The sequence below is a fragment of the Lissotriton vulgaris genome, chromosome 2_2 (genome assembly GCF_964263255.1).
Source record: "Lissotriton vulgaris chromosome 2_2, aLisVul1.2, whole genome shotgun sequence".
Lineage (NCBI taxonomy): Eukaryota > Metazoa > Chordata > Amphibia > Caudata > Salamandridae > Lissotriton > Lissotriton vulgaris.
Window position 1 is genome coordinate 90,845,854 of NC_141688.1, and position 17,692 is coordinate 90,863,545.

Genomic DNA, 17,692 nt, shown 5'->3' on the forward strand with positions numbered 1-17,692 from the left:
TTCTCTCCATCCCAAGGAACTGCCAAACTGTCATATGAATGATGAGCTTCCTGACCACGCACCGCACCTGGTGTGGGACTGTTATTTGATTAAACTTATTCTCTACTTACCTACTTGTTTCTTGAGATCTACTTTCAACAAGTGGCGACGAGGTAAAACTACAGCCCCTCACCACGGACTTAATTAATTTCAACCAAGTTGGAATCTTAAATGGAACTCAGCTTGAAATACTGAACCTGCCTACCTACGTGGGTTCCGTGAACTGCCCGACGGGGCACCCTGAACGAGGTGTAAACGTCCTCGAAGCTTCCCTGCTGCAACACCGGGGTTCGGAGCATCTGCGTCTGCTGTGCACTTCATTTCCCTGAGGGTCTGCTGTCCTCCGGTGTTGAAGTGCACAGTCTCCGTCCGGACTCAGCTGTTGATGACGATCCGTCAATTAACCTTGCCCTGGCATCGTGTAGTGAGGTACTACTGTTGTGCGTGGAATGGCCGTGTCACGGCGAAGTATGAGAGCCTGAGCACGCGGTGTGTCGTGTGTATCATGATTCCGGGAGTGGTGTCTGGTATCCTCTGAAGTGCGCAGTGACATTTCATATCAGCTGTTTTCGCGCCTCAAACTCCTCGCAGCCTTGTCCTTCTGCGCATGCTCCTGCGCGTTCCACGTCACTGGAACGCAGCGTCTGGCGCCATCTTGTGGAAATTTTCTTCGGCAATTGAATTACTTCGTTTCCAAACCCGGCACATACACGGTGATGTGCACACCTATGTAAATTAAACGAAAATGTTTTCTTCTCACGCAAACCTGTTTCTGAAATGAAATTTATAACAAACAACATCACTTGAAACAGAATTCTGTACTTTTACACAATAAATCATACAGTGATGATTAAGCTGATGCCCCCTGCCTTTGAAATATTCTTGTCATAATAGAAGCTTAAATTTGAATGGATCTCAAGTTCTCTAATTAACCCTTTGGAGGCAAGTGGCAAGTGCTGATACACCAGTAACAACTGCAACGTGGAATTTCGCTTGCGCTTTTAAACTAGAAACTTGTTGTCTTCCTCATTTAGCTAATTTGCAATGTGTGCCCTTAGTTCGTTGAATCTTGCGCAACCACAAGCTTTCCTACCTCTCAAAGGTGCTCCTTGTATGCCATGGAAGGAGTGGAAAGAGAAATTCACTAATTATATAGAAACTGTTGAAGATGAGGACTTCACTGCTGAAAAGAAAAAGAAAGTGCTCTTTTACTGCTTAGGTCCTGGGGTTGTCAAGACTTACAATAACATTGAAAAAAAAGTAAGAGAAGGCAATGATGTTTATCAACACGCATTAGATGACCTGGATGCTCATTTTTCACCTATAGTATGTGTTGACCGTTACAAATTTTCAAGAAGAAAACAGGGCAAAGATGAGAGCATTGATGATTATGTGACGGCCTTGAACAATTTGGCTTTAACCTGAAGATTTGGTCAATTGGAAGAAGAATTTGTCCGTGATCAAATCATCATGCATGCGAGCAACCCTAACATCCAAGACAAACTATGGGTTAATGGAGAATCTTCCTTAAAAGAAGTTGTTGCTCTAGTTAAAAAAGCTGAACTTACCGGCAGATGTGCCAAAGCAGTTTTAGATGAGCCAGTTGTCGTTAAAGCTATACATTCTTGAAATGCAAACAAACTAAGACAAAAGGTCAACAGTAAAGAAGTTGCTCATGAGTATCACAAGAAAAGTGAACCTTACAAATCCAGGCACAAAAATGAGAAAAGTCACAGCAATAAATACAAAAATCCACCTGAACTCAAATGCTATTGATGTGGTTCTCCTAGCCATTTAGCTGATTCAACAAAATGCCCAGCAAAACATCAGAAATGCATGTTATGTGGCTTGACAGGTCACATTGCCAAAGCCTGCAATAGGGCATCCTTTAAACAAAGCAGACATGTCAGACACATTCAAGATGAGAGTGACTCTTCAGAAGAAAATTCAGAGTACTCAGACTCAGATAGCATCAACTACGTGTTCTCCATTGAATATGATGTATTGGAGCTTACACCCCCTAAAAAAAAGAAACCCATGTGTGATGTGAAATTGGGTGGGGTAATTGTGAACTTAATGGCAGATTCTGGCTCCCCTTTCACGATTATCAATGAGAATGTATGGAAACAATTGCTCACTGACAAAATTGGAACATCGCTAGAGAAGTCAAACATCATTGCTTGTTACACTGGCAACAACATTGAATTTCTAGGAACACGTGAATTAGAATTAGAATTCAAATTCAAAAACAGGGAAGCTTGTTGTAAACTCTTCATTGCAAAAAAAGGACCTTCTGTTCTTGGCTGGAGCGATCAAGCCGATCTGGGAATAATTCTCAACCCAAACAGCGCTGACCCTGTTTTGTCAGTTGATGAGTCATGCAAGAACACCATTCATAAAGATTTTCCTGAAGTGTTCTCCGGTAAAGTGGGTCTTCTTAACAGTTTTGAACACAAAATTGAACTGAAAGACTCAGCATATTCCATGTATTCACAAGGTAAGACACTTACCTGTGTCGGTAAGGAACGATGTTCAAAATGAATTGAATAGACTGGTCAAAGATGGAATAATTGAGGAGGTTGAATCTGCGGAGTGGGTTTCTCCATTGGTTGTGGTCAAGCGTCCCAATGGGAAAATTAGACTGTGCATTGACCTTAGGGACCCTTCCTGCAAAGAAGCGCTGTTCCTGTGTTGTTGCTGTCTGGCCACTTCGCCACGCCTCGCGGCCCCCGCTTCACGGGTGCCACTCGTAGGCTTAGACTCTCTCTGGGGAACATCCTTTCTGCCTCCCTTCACGTGCTTTGAGCACCAACGCGCCCCTTGCAAGCTGTCATCTGGTCAACAGGGGTAGAGGCGGGACTGCGAGGACCAGCATTCCTAGCGGCGTGGATCGGCCGCAGCTGGTCCTCTTCCCGCCCCCTCCTCCTCCTCTTTAAAATCTGTGTGGAGTGAGTGAGCCTTGGGACCCTTCCTGCAAAGAAGCGCTGTTCTTGTGTTGTTGCTGTCTGGCCACTTCGCGACGCCTCGCGGCCCCCGCTTCGCGGGTGCCGCTCGTAGGCTTAGACTCTCTCTGGGGAACATCCTTTCTGCCTCCCTTCACGTGCTTTGAGCACCAACGCACCCCTTGCAAGCTGTCATCTGGTCAACAGGGGTAGAGGCGGGACTGCGAGGACCAGCATTCCTAGCGGCATGGATCGGCCGCAGCTGGTCCTCTTCCCGCCCCCTCCTCCTCCTCTTTAAAATCTGTGTGGAGTGAGTGAGCCTTGGGACCCTTCCTGCAAAGAAGCGCTGTTCCTGTGTTGTTGCTGTCTGGCCACTTCGCCACGCCTCGCGGCCCCCGCTTCGCGGGAGCCGCACGTAGGCTTAGACTCTCTCTGGGGAACATCCTTTCTGCCTCCCTTCACGTGCTTTGAGCACCAACGCGCCCCTTGCAAGCTGTCATCTGGTCAACAGGGGTAGAGGCGGGACTGCGAGGACCAGCATTCCTAGCGGCGTGGATCGGCCGCAGCTGGTCCTCTTCCCGCCCCCTCCTCCTCCTCTTTAAAATCTGTGTGGAGTGAGTGAGCCTTGGAACCCTTCCTGCAAAGAAGCGCTGTTCCTGTGTTGTTGCTGTCTGGCCACTTCGCCACGCCTCGCGGCCCCCGCTTCGCGGGGGCCGCTCGTAGGCTTAGACTCTCTCTGGGGAACATCCTTTCTGCCTCTCTTCACGTGCTTTGAGCACCAACGCGCCCCTTGCAAGCTGTCATCTGGTCAACAGGGGTAGAGGCGGGACTGCGAGGACCAGCATTCCTAGCGGCGTGGATCGGCCGCAGCTGGTCCTCTTCCCGCCCCTTCCTCTTGTTTTTCCTTCATAGCTTGTGTGGACAACGCGCACGCGGGACGCGCGCGGGGCAACGGCCGGGGCGAAGACCGGGCTAAGAGCGGGCCGTTTGAGGCCGTTCGAGGACGGCAGAGGACGGCCCTGGCCCACCCCCCTTATTGCTCCTAACCTGCTTGTTATTGTATCATCGTGCTGAGACAGGTTAGCTTAAACGGAAGCTCCCTAGTTAGTAAGTCGAGTGACGACCCTGATCTCATCGTAAGCACCATGAGTACTAGGATGACACGTAGCAAAGCCTCCAAAGGTGGTACACAAATCTGTGGCCCTATGGACGACTTCATCACCCGCACAAATATAGCCATCGATGAAGAAATATCTAAACTTAAAACCCGGGTATCCCTAGAATTGGTAGCTGCACGTAGGCTGTCCGAGGTAATTGCCCTCTCGAAAAAATCATCCCTAGGACATATAGCCTCTGCTGTCACTCCAGCACGCCCTGCCCGCCCAAATAGTATTACCACCCAGGTTGATTTACACCAGCCCCCGATTACTTCCACCCTCACTCCGCCCTTAGAACAATCACGCATTACAGAAGAGCTAAGTTTCGCTGCACCTTCTCACGCCCAGACCCCCACCCTTAATCCCCTTTCCCAAGTATTCCCAACTACTTCCCGTGTTAGTGGTGCACAACCCAAAAGAAAACGCCAATCACGCTCAGCCTACTCTCGTAAAAAGGCAAAGGTCGCAGTCTCCCAGCAGCTCACAATGACCAACACTCAGGCATGTAATGCTTTACCTGAGGGTTCCTCGAGCACACAGTCAGTATGCCAAAGTATGGGAGAGGGTCCAGCCAACACCACCACAGTAGACGAGGGGGCGCAGGTACAAGACCAGGGAAGGAATGATAAGGAATTTATAGATCAAGTCTGGGAAACATTAAAAAAACTTCTCTCACCACTCGACTTAAGATTGTCTAGGATAGAAAACAATCTACTCGAGATGGAGAAGAGCATTATTGCTCTGGCCACTCTTGGCCTGAGAAGTCTCGAAAACCAGGGCGTGTCCTTATCTGACCCACTTTCGCCAGCCCCTGTTTTGCAAGCTGAGCAGCACCCCCCACCAGTACCTGTTGCTGTAAGGCCTGTTCCTAAGCCGAGGACTGTGGCTGTGGATCAAGTTTCCATAACCGCTAAACCTCAGGCTACCAAACCGCAGATTCCCACACGGAACTCTAAGCCTGGAAAAGTAAATCCAAACCTGGTAGCATCCGCCAGACCCCAGCCTGCCGAAACCCAGGGTCCTCGTCCAAAAGAAAATTTTAGAGGAGGCTATATAGACCTTCCACCAGAGGCCAATGACTATGTGGTCGTGTTGACAGGCGTCCCTGTGATTGGCACTGACCAACACGAAAACCACTGGTCATTGAAAAATAAAACTATGCACTGGCTTAACGTCAACAGACCGATTCCCAATGGCAAAAGAAGCCGAGTAATGATGGTCCGTAGAATACCCTGGGTGGGCCCAACCAAGAAATCTAAGCAAGGGGACTGTGTAGTTGTAACTTTTGAAGACCCACATACGGCGCACCATATCTGTTCCTGGCCAACTAGTGAAGATTCTTTAGTCATACCAAGGCCGCTATCCTATTTTTATCCCCCACGCCAAGTGCATACCCAAGCGGATAACTGGTCCTTGGTGCAGCACCACCCATGGAACACCCATCCCATGAGGCAAAAGAGTACTCTTTTACACTGGAATGGCCTTTCAACCTACAATAGATTTGGAGGCCTGGAGGAGGTCGATTGACTTTCTATGTTCCCAGCATGCCCACAACTAGAAAAAGCATCGTCTCCACATGTTACAGACATAATTGGAAATCCAACCAACGGCCCTCCAACTAGCCAAGCCGGGCTTCTGACTCTCTTGCCCCGGGCCATGGAACCGATCAAAATGGCCATCTTAGATTGCAAAAGAGTGGAAACGAGGCCAGACAGCCCCTGTCCGATCCCCCCTCCTCCAGTACAATCTAATCCAATGGAGATCGACCTGCCTGATAGAGTTGCCTCCCCAGGCGATTCTTCACTGAGGGTCTTAAGCTGGAATGTGGCTGGCCTTGCACGTAACTTTGATAACCCGGAATGGAACACCTTCCTGGCACCCTATGACATTTGCTTGCTACAGGAAACATGGTGCCAGGAACCTAGACATAGAGTGGGGTTTTCGACCTTCTATGTTCCGGCTGTATGTCACCAAGGTTCTAAAGGACGCCCATCCGGTGGTCTTCTTATCTGGATCAACATAGCACTAGACCTCAGTGTTTCTCAAAGGACCACCGAAACACCTGACCTTCAATGGCTAACAGTGCACTACAAAGGGGGAAGGAAACTAGAACTATTTAATCTCTACTTAAGGGGCAATAGGAACGGAGGATCTCTAAACTCTTTAGGCTTAAGTAACTACCTGTCTGCCTGTGACGCCGACTCTCTCGTCCTGCTGGCAGGCGATTTTAATTGCTGTTTTGAGCCTTTAGCCAAAGAAGATATTCTGGATACCAACGATGAGGATAACAGGAGGGGCATCCCTATTTTGAACCTCGAACCGATCCCTAAATGGACACAAAAGGCGATCGATATAAATGCTCTTTGCATGGAGTATAACTTGAGAGCAACGAATGGGCGTTCTAAATCAGATCCCATGGGTGCCCATACATACAATAGGACGGGCCACTCATCCAGAATTGACTTTGTTATGCTCAACTATAACCTCTGGCCATATCATCAAGACATGGAGGTTATAGAGACCTGTGACAGCGACCACAACCCTCTCGCTTTAACCATTTCTGTCCCCTGGCAAACTGGGTCTCAAGAAACCACTAATCAGTTATGGAAAGCTTCACATGAGATTCTTCCCTCAAACTGTGGCAGACGTCTTAAATGGGCAAGAGTCTCAGCGGATGAGGCTAGGATGTCACAAGCTGAAACCATCTTACTAGAGGCTGAATCTAGGCTTGATAGCACGAATAGCGATAGCAAGATGTTTTTATCGTTATTTACGGAGACTGTAACGGCACTAAGTGGGCTGTTCATCATTCCCAAACCCAGCTCCAGAACTGCTTCAAAGGGGGCCCTGAGAACAAGTGAAAAGTGGTTCACAGCCAAGTGTCGACTTGCTAAGGGTGATCTTGTTGCTGCAGTAAAAGGAAAAGACCAAGCTACCATCAGGTCTGCAAGGAAACTTTATAGGAAAACTGTGACTGAGGCCAAGCGAACATATGATTTCAACTTTTGGCGTGACCTAACGGAGGCGAGCACAAGGAAAGATGCTAAGGGGTTCTGGGACTTGCTAAGATCAAGAGACAAGCCCATTGATCAACAACTGACTTGTAATATCCCTGGTGTTGCCTGGTTTGCCCACTTTTCGAAATTGTATTCGGCTCAGACAGGGCCTCCGCAACCAGACCCGCTCCCAAGGCTCAGTTCCACAGATCTCCCACCAAATGAAGTCCTATTTACCACCTTGGAAGTAGAGAAGGCAATCAGGTGTACTGTTTCTAACAAAGCGGCAGGACCTGATGGGATCCCGGGCGACCTGATAAAAAATAATCCCCCATTTTGGAGCAGATTAATTGCTGCTCTTCTTAATGAGGTTATGTTGGGGGGGTCTTTCCCTGACTCTTGGAGGGGTGCTGAAGTAGTCCCCATTTTCAAGAAGGGTAGCAGGGAAGACCCAGCCAATTACCGCCCCATCAGTTTGCTGGATTCGACGCAAAAGGTAGCGGGGAAAGTGGTATTGGGCAGGATTCTGGAGTGGGTGGATGAAAATCAGATATTGTCTGATTTCCAAGCGGGTTTTAGATCAGGGACAGGCACCGTCGAGCAGACATTCCGCCTTTTAATGCTCTATTGGAAGGTAGTGGTGCTAGGAGGGGGCAGCTTATACTTAGTCTTCATAGACTTAAAAACAGCCTTCGACCTGGTTCCAAGAGCATTATTGTGGAAGGTCCTTGACGAGTTAGGTCTACCTCCCTATTTGTTGGCCTTGCTGATAAAATTCCACGAAAACAACTTTGCCCAAGTCAGATGGGGTGCCCAGGGAGAAAAAACCCCGTGTATTCCAGTAGACAGGGGCGTCCGCCAGGGGTGTGTGCTTGCCCCCACTCTGTTTTCGCTTTACGTCAATGGAGTGGTGGAGCACCTTCTTCAACATCCTGCAGATGCACCATCCCTGGCTGGAAGGAAAATCCCGACGCTCCTGTTTGCGGACGACACCCTCCTGATTTCGAAATCACCTGCAGGCATACAGTCACTACTTTCCAGCTTCAAGGCCTTCTGTGACACCAAGGGACTGGCCATAAATATTGGCAAGACCAAATTCTTTGTCCTTAACCCCCCTAAGAAATCTGTTAAACCCCCCACTCTAGACTCTGTCACATTAGAACGGGTCAAAGAATTTGACTATCTAGGCATACGTCTTTGTGATAGTATGAGCTGGAAGGCCCATCACCAAAAAGTGTTTCTAACCCATAAGAGGGTTGTTGGTGCTTTACTTAAAGAGCAGCGTGCTTCCTCCATAAAACCTATTGGGGCACTTCTTGATATTTATAGGGGTAGGGTTGTGAGTGCAGCACTGTATGGCGCAGAACTTTGGGGTACCCAGAGAGTGGATACTTTGGCCCACCTAGAAAATAAATTTCACAAAGATCTGATGAGGCTACCCCAGAGCACCCCCACAATCCCCCTCTTGCTGGACGCAGGTACTCGTCCAATCTGCGAGCAAGCTAAATTACGCCCCTTACTACTATGGTCTAGAATTTGGAACGTCCCCGAACTCCACAGCTATGCAGACGCCCTAAAAGATGTACTGTCCTTACCTGGCTGGCATAAGATCGCCTGGCTCAGAGAGGTCAAGAGGGCATTATACAAGCTCGGTCTGGGAGCTGCGTGGGAAAATAAAACAGCACCTCCTAAACAAGAACTGAAGAAGGCTTACTGGTCTTGGGTGGATAACGAGAGACTTGGTAAATCAAATCACCCAAGATCTGTTGCCAACTTCTTGATGGTTAAAGATATCCCCTCCAGAGAACCATATTTGGACTTGATTCACAGTTCACATGATAGGGCATTATATTTTAAATTCAGGGTTGGGGTCTTACCTTTATGTCAGTTTACCTCTACCTGGAAACCACCACTGCAAACTGTACCCTATTGCCCATTCTGCGAGCTAAAAATTGAATCTGTCGCACACTTTCTATTTGAGTGTCGAGTCTATATGGCCCCTAGACGGAGGTGGTTGAAGCCTCTTTGTAGGAGCCTGGGAACTCGCTCACATCTGGAAGCTATAAGAATACTGCTCTCAGATACAAGACCCTTTTTTGCCATTTGTTTGGCTAAATTTCTAGGCTGGGCGTGGCGCATAAGATCTGCTAAACAACTGACGATACAGTAAAGTGTCCCTTTTTCATTTTTCATAAATTTTAAGATTATCTCGTGTAAATATGAAATGTTTTTAATGGTAATATGAATTGTAAATTGCTTTGTTTCGACCATTGTTTTTATGCTGTCATGTTTTGCTTTTATGATATGTCTCTATATCGAAATAAAGCTTTACTACTACTACTTAGGGATCTTAACAAAAACATTATTGTTGACCAGTATCCCCTACCACGTATTTGTGAAATGTTCAATGCCACTAATGATATGTGTATTTTCTCCATAATAGATTTAAAATCCGTGTATCACCAGATACCCCTACACGTGGACAGCAAGAAATACACCACATTCATTACCCCATTTGGTTGTTACCGTTTCACCAGGGTACCGTTTAGATTAGCCTCTGCCGCAGCGCTTTTCCAAAGGGTCATGACTTCTATCTTTGAGGGCCTTGCAGGCATCAGGTTCTTCCAAGACGATATCTTGGTCATGGGCGGCAATCAACTGGAACATGACACACGCTTAAAGCAAGTTTTCAACAAACCTAAAATGCATGGTCTTACTGTTGAATTAGACAAATGTAAAATATCTTAGGACAAAGTGGTTTATTTGAGGCACACTATTAGCCACGAGGGTATCAAACCTAAACAGGGTTTAGTAGATGCCATTCTTAATGCTCCCTGCCCATCCAGTAAAGAGGATATTAGAGCCTTTCTCGGATTAACTGAGTATTACTCCAAATTAATAAGAAATTTTTCAGAAAAAATGTACAGTCTAAGACAATTACTGAAAAATAAAACAAAATTTTAATGGTCTCCAGAATGTCAGAACACCTTTGAAACAATCAAAAAAGAAATTGGTGAAGCACCTTTCCTCAAAGGATTCGATCCCAAAGCTGAAATCTATGTTACAACTGACGCAAGCAACAAAGGATTGGGTGCTGTGTTAGCGCAGAAGGATAATTCAAACCAAGAATGGGTTGTAGCTTTCGCCTCCAGATCACTCACCCCTGCTGAGGAGAAGTACTCTGTAATAGAACGTGAAATGCTTGCCTGTTCATGGGCGCTCAATCACTTCAGAGCATACATTTGGGGATACAATATACATCTTCGCACGGACCACAAGCCATTGATCAAAATCTTATCTGCTTCTGGTTTGCAAAATGATTCACCACGACTAAGTAAAATGTCAATAAAATTATTGGACTACAACTACATAGCAGAATATTGGCCAGGTATCAAGAACAAAGTTGCAGATTTCCTCAGCAGACTACCCCTGCCACATAAAGGAAATATGGATGCTCAAGAGGATGATGAAAGAGTGGCTCTACTCTTCAACACGAATTTTGAAGGTATCTCTACTGGAGAATGGGAGAATCACATCGCTCAGGATTTAACACTTAAAGACGTTTGTAAATTTGTCAACACCTCTTGGCCAGAGAAACGCCATCTTCAGGACAACTTTAAAGTGTATTGGGAAATAAGAAATGAACTCAGCTATGAAAATGGTGTGTTATATAGAATCGGAAAGGCCATAGCCCCCATCACACTCAGAGACAAAATCCTGAAACTTTGCCACATGGGTCACCTTGGCATCACTAAGACAAAGCAAAGAGTCAGAACCTATTATTGGTGGCCCAGTATTGACAAGCAAATTGAAATCCTCATAAGAAACTGTGTTGAATGCAGCGACTCAGATAAAACTCTCAAAACATCCAAAGTGTCCCTTTCTCCACTTCACCCTCCCCAAATGGCCTGGGAAAAAGTAGGCCTGGACATTGCTGGACCAATTGAAGGACACAATGGAGGGATCAAATACATCATAGTGGTCATTGATCACTTCTCCAAATGGCCGGAAATAGAAATTGTTTCTGAAATAGACAGTTCAACAATCATATCCTTCCTGGATAAATTGTTCTTAAGTGAAGGTCTACCCAAATTTATTCTTACAGACAATGGTCCACAATTTTGCTCAATGACGTTCAAATCATTCCTTGAAAGGAGCTGGATCACCTACCACACTACCTCATTATACCATCCAGAAGCTAATGGCCTTACTGAACGCTTCAACCGTGTCCTGAAGGGACACATACAATTGTCAAGAAATGCTAACCTTAACTGGGAAGAAGAAGTGTTCAAATCTCATCTGGGCTTTCAGAATTTCTCCTTGTACCAGCACCTACAATGCACCTTTTGTTCTCATGAGAAGCAGACAGCCCCTGAGCATTGACCTAGGATGGATGCCTGTTCCAAAACAACTTGAATGGTCACCAGATGTCATTAGGAACAACATAATGAAGGCGCAAAAATACTACAAAGAATGGTATGACTCAAAACATAGTGCAAAAGAACACTCATTCAAGGTAGGGGATCTTGTGAAAGTTCGTTTAGAAAAAAAGTAAGGAAAGGAGAAAGCAGATTCACCTCTCCTCTTCGTATCGATGAACTTTATAACAACGCCGCTAGGCTCAGCGATGGGAAAGTGTGGCACATGAGAAGATTGGCAAAATGTCATCTTGAAGGCAAAGCACCTAGTCAAATGCAACCTAATGTGTTTTGCAAAGATTTGTGGGTTGATTATGATATGACTAGTTCTGAACATAGTTGCATGCCCAGCAATGGAACTTCACATGATCTCCCACCTCTCTCTGATTTTGCTGATTGTCACTCATCAGACCAGTCTGTTGATGTCAGTCCTCACACTCCGACACCAAGGCAGGGTTGTCATGGTGACTCACACTCTGACTCTGAAGTCATGTCTGACAGTCATAGCTTCAGTGGTAGGTCAGGCAGAACCAGTAATGATCCTCACTCTGACACCGAATGTGTTCCTGATCCTCACCTTGTCATGGGGAGGTTTGGTCGAACCATTCGTAAGCCGAAACATTATGAAGACTTTGTATATGATTAATATTCATAGTTCATTTCACATGACTGTTTGTTTCACCGCTGATTGTTTTATCAGTTAAAACTCTCAAGAGAGGAAGATGTGTTATATCTTAATCCTGTACTCCCCTGTGCCCAGGTTATCTCTCATGCGCGAGAGCACCTATTGTCACCTCACCCCCTCCCATTGGTTCCCCAACGTTCCACCTTTCTCTCCATCCCAAGGAACTGCCAAACTGTCATATGACTGATGAGCTTCCTGACCACGCACCGCACCTGGTGTGGGGCTGTTATTTGATTAAACTTATTCTCTACTTAACTACTTGTTTCTTGAGATCTACTTTCAACACAGAGCACTTTACAATATTAACTAAGGTGGGTATGATACAACAGTAATGTATATACATAAAGTACATATCAAAATTCCTCTAGTTACATAAGCAAGAAAATGAAGCAGACAGGAACACGTAGTGACTTGTGAATACCTGGTGTGAGGAGAGCCTGACAGGTGTCAGGGTTAGGAAATGGAAAACGGCTTCAATCTCGGTGATGTGGAGAGGCGTGATAAAATAGAGCGTTAGATAGGCATGTAGACATCTTGAATGAGGTGAGGGAGGTATGACCTCAATGTGGGAGAAATCTGTTGGAAAGTTGGATTTTTACTTCATTCTTGAAGATGGAGGTGGATGGGTTACACCTGAACTCCAGAGGATTGTGGGAGGGAATGCCGGAAAGGATTGATTGTAGGTTTATTTTTGTTACTTAAGTAACAGGGAGCTTGGCTTCTAGAGGATTTTTTTCCCCCAGGTAGGGTAAATTTCTAGGACAGGTAAGCAGGGATGCTGCAGGGTAGCGCTTTGTGGGTCATGTAGGCAATTTTGAGACGGATCCTAGCCTCATAGGGTAGCCATTTTAGTTATTGCAGGTCGTGGTGATATGATCTCTTTTTTTTGAGCCACTGATGGCCGTGCAACTGCGTTCAAGGTAGCTTTCAGCAGTGCAAGCTTGTTATTCTGAAGGCCCGCTATTGTGGCACTATCATAGTCTAGTTTGGATATCACAAGTGCAATGGATGAATGCATTTTTAGGAAAAGCGGACAGGAAAAGCGGATAGACTACCGAGGACATAAAGATTGTGCTGGATAAATTACTATTTAGCACATAAGCATGTGTCGGCAGTTGTGGCAATAGATGTACAGAGGGACAAAAAAGTTAAGGGCCCGATGTAGGTCGCCCAATACCGGTCGGTAACTGCCGAAATTTCTGCATTTCGGCCGTTACCGACCGGTATTAGGCTTTCCAGATGTAGGTGGCATTTTTTTAAGGATTCAGTATTTTACCGAATCGGTAATTTAAGGATTCGGTAAAATACTGAATTCTTACCATACCGATTCAGTAAAATACCAAATCTAGGATGTAGGAAGCACTCAAGTTAGTGCATTCCTCAGTTAAGGATTCGTTATTTACCACCTACTATAAGTGCCATGTTGCAGACATACATGCCCTTAGGGCATGTATGTATACACCATGTGCACCCATGCACAATTGAGGGGTGCAACAGGGTGTCAAAGTGACACCCTGCCACCCTTCAATATTTCCCCCTTTTACCCGAATCGGTAAATACCGATTCGGTAATTGGCATTCATTCCTATAGTCCTCCAGGCCCATAGGAATGAATGCCAATTACAGAATCGGAATTTACCGATTCGGTAATTACCGAAACTTACCGATTCTGTAATTTTTTCGGTAAAAATACCTGCATCCCATTTGCCAGTTCTTAAATACCGAATCGATATGATTCGGTATTTAAGAATCGGTAATCTGGGATTACCTACATCGGGCCCTAAGTCTTTTATTTTACATTTTATAGGCAAGACAAACATTCTAGGGCCCCTTTGTTCCAGTTATTTGCCTATCGAGTAAGCCACGAGATTTTTCCAGTAGTTGCCAACCAAGAAGAGGACAACCAACCCCTAAGACACTGTTATATGTGAATACTACATTTTCCTTGTGCAAGTTACACGTTTATAGATTATGTAACGATGGTATAGGTGGTAATGTAGCACAAAAACTTTGTATGTTGTATTTTTATCGATGTCAAAACTAGATTAGGACAGAGAAAATGGGACTTTGAACTGCAACCTTTACAAGTGCTCAGCTATGAGCAGTGATGTTGGTGTTAATATGGCTTTTAACAGTCAAGTGAAGACGTCTCTCTTTTCAGTAGTCGGGCCTTTGTCTGTTCCTTCTCTGGCTCTTTGTTCAGCATTTTTATGCCCTTCGGTTTTATACGTAGGTTTGAATTGGATTGTTGTAGCATGTAGCAGTAACCCAGCACCAGGTGATGGGTACTTCTCGACTTGTTCAACGACTTGTCGACGTGTTAAATTACTGGCATATGAGTCTGGTCAGATCTGATTCCCGGCAATTTATTTTTCTGCCTGATCCCTCCTCTTCCTTAGAATGTCCCTCCTGACGGTGAAGGAGGCAAGACACATATCACTGTTGCAGGCTAGTCTCCTCTGAGACAGATTAGGATTAATTCCAGGGAAAGAGTGCTCTAGTACATTCAGGCCTTCCAGGCACTGTATACCTTTGGAGACAAAGATAAGCTGGCCGTGGGCAGGCAGCAGTGGTGGTTGCTTATTGTTATTCTACTAGCAATTTACCCACCCACCTTCTAGCTTGCAGTTGCAGCAGCTGGAAAAGAATGGGGCCTTCTCAGTGGCTCAGTGATAGAACTGTGTGTCAGTTCCCTTTAAGGTCAGCGAGGAGGAGGGGCCTAAGGTAATGGAAGGGGACAAAGAGGAAGGCAAGGTTGATTGGGTCCAGGTACTGCCTGCTCCAGGTCTGACTACATCTCAGGAGTAAGGGTTATAACGAGGAAGAGAAGGTTTGGTGCACGTAGATTATCGGTAAGCATTCCAGTCATTCATGAGTTATATTCATGGAAATTCATGGAAATCAATAAGGGCAACACCCCCACTGAGGAGGGAGGAAGACCAAATAATGTACTTTTTCCAGTAAGTGGCCTCAGAACAGCTGTTGTCAAACTCAGGCTGCTGGTTAGCCGCTCCCTGTAACGTTTTTGCATGCATCTGGACTGAAACATCTGGCTTCTCCACAGATTTCTTCCATGGCTGCCGAGATCAAATCCCTGCGGGAGAAGAACGAGAGCCTGATGAAAGGTAGTGACATTATTCATAACGTTTTTATGTTTAAAGTTTTAAAAGTTTACACCTTCTGGCAGGTTAAACTGAAGGTATTGTTTTCTGTCTCATTTCACCAACTGGGGAAAGCCAGGTAGGCATTAGGTTGGAATTATAGATAATGCCTGCCCATGGGCACTGACCAGGAAGACCAACCCAGCATTGTCAGTCAGGGCAGGTGTGGGTCCCAAATATGTAGTTGAATCTCCTGATTAGTATCCTGCACAAAGAACCTGATAGTGACTAAAGAGTGTTTACTAATACTGTTTTATTGTCATATAATTAACTCTTTGTAGTGAAGCAAACATTGGAAACGTGCACCGCTGTAAATCCATTCACTGGATACAAATGAAAATGAATTAGCATCTCTCTTCCAAATAAAGAATGTGATGAAGTGAAACCCAAAGGTCCCCTTTTTGGAGTGTGGGATTTGGAAGGGGGATTTAGAGTGAGAAAATGGGAGCGAGTGGGGTTCAACTGTTGACCCACGTATATAGCTTCAAAATAGATAAAGTCACGCTCTCGCTTCTGACCCTCGTTACCTGAATGGCAAGGCTGTCCAGGGCGGCTCACCCCTCTCTGGTACTCAGTTACCCTCACTGAAAGTACATTGAGCTCTACGGAAGGATTCTGTGCCATCCCGCTTGCTTGTTATTGAGACTTTCCATAAATGCCAAGTTTCTTGTGCGATCATATAGCTGCTAATAACCTGCCAATAAGAGCAGTGCGTAGCCAGTTTCACCACCATGGCTTCCCTTGTCTGTTCTTATTTTAGGGAGAATGTGATGCCCCTTTCACTGCAGGTGTTTCTTTCTTGCTCTTTGGACCCTTCAGCACTAATGTCATGTTATGAAAGTGGATCGGGGGGGGGGGGGGGGAGGCAGGGCAACTTCAGTATGCCCGGCTGGGACCAACGGCGTTATCCCCAAATACTATGTTTAAGACAGGACAGACTTAGGGGTGTATTTAGAATTTGTGGGATTCTGGACATTTTCCATTATTAAAATTATTCCACCCCAGTCATCATCACTCTATTCTACTCCGGAAGCTTTAGCTTCAACAGCTTATAATTTTCAGTAGTGCCTCCTAAGTGATGCCGCCCGCATCTCTTTCACATTTAATTAGGCCTTAATGTTCAGGATAACAATGCTGGGCTCAGGTGTTTCCTGTTTGACTTATGTGGATGGGAAAAATGTGAAACCTCCTCTGGGATATTTTTCTTTCTCTCATGTCGGTTCCTCCTCCTCTAGGGCTCTTCCTTCTTAAGGCGTGATTCACCTAGGGGGCTTGTTTCTCTTGAAAGTAAGCATTATTGTGTATATCTGTTGGCTCCTCCTCAGAGCAAGCCACCCAAGGGGTCTGTGTAAACCTTTCACCATTCATCCAATAGAGTGAAACTGCAGCTCCTCACACACACTAACCTCAAACCTGGCTGAGGAGGGGAACAAAAGGCACTGGGGCTTAGGGCCTAGCCAGCCTCCAACCTGAAATGTAAACACAAAAATGGGCTGACCCTAGCGTGGGTTCCTACAGTTTCCTACAGAGTTAAACTGAGATGCAGCACCAGAGGGGGCACCTCATAAAAAGTTTCGGACTGGCCTCACACACCGCCTGGTGTCATGCTTCATCATCGGCTGTCCTCGCCCTCTAACAACTTCGTTTGATAGAGAGCGGGCATATACCTGTAGACAAGGATGCACTTCTAAAGCTAAGTGATGGCCGTGTGAAAGTGGAAGGTGATCTAAAAACCATTACATTTGTTGTTAAAGCGTGTTTATTCAAGGAACAAATGTATGGTATTAAAAAAGTGAGCGGTGATCTGGGACGTTATTCTCCCTTCACCGCCTTAAGTGTGGTCAACATATTTCTGCGTTCATTGTCCGTGAAGGGTACGTTGCATTCATCAGGACCAAAAGGTTTCTAACTGTGAGCTCTACCTTTGTGCATCTGATGCAAGAAGGACTTGGCATTCAAGGGACTGGGGCTATAAGGGTCAAGATACCCGTTTGATGTAGTACCAATGTAAGGGATTCCTTAGACACTATCCTACATACTCCATGGGAGGGTGAGGGTGGGAGAGCCTACTTGTGACTTTGTCTGAATTCATCACTCCCAGCGGTTATCCCTGCAGGCGTCCTCTAGGTCTCCCCGTCGGTGAGACCGAGAGGACGCCTGCATCTCGGTTTAACTCTGTAGGAAACTCTGGGAACCCACGCTAGGGGCAGCCCATTTTTATGTTTACAAACTGCAGCTCCTGCCTTATCTTTGTGCTTCACCAATATCTCTTGTTGTCAAGGTTGGATCTCCTAG

At 45.8% G+C, this 17,692-nt stretch overlaps 1 protein-coding gene across 1 annotated transcript in view; it reads left to right on the forward strand.

Moving 5' to 3' along the window:
* LOC147729064 (uncharacterized) overlaps window positions 1-17,692 on the forward strand; it is a 274,377-nt gene that overhangs the window by 229,789 nt on the left and 26,896 nt on the right. Inside the window, exon 26 of the mRNA XM_086959346.1 lies at window positions 15,301-15,361. Within this exon, the coding sequence (XP_086815472.1) occupies window positions 15,301-15,361 (61 nt within the window). The remainder of the gene's footprint in view (window positions 1-15,300; window positions 15,362-17,692) is intronic.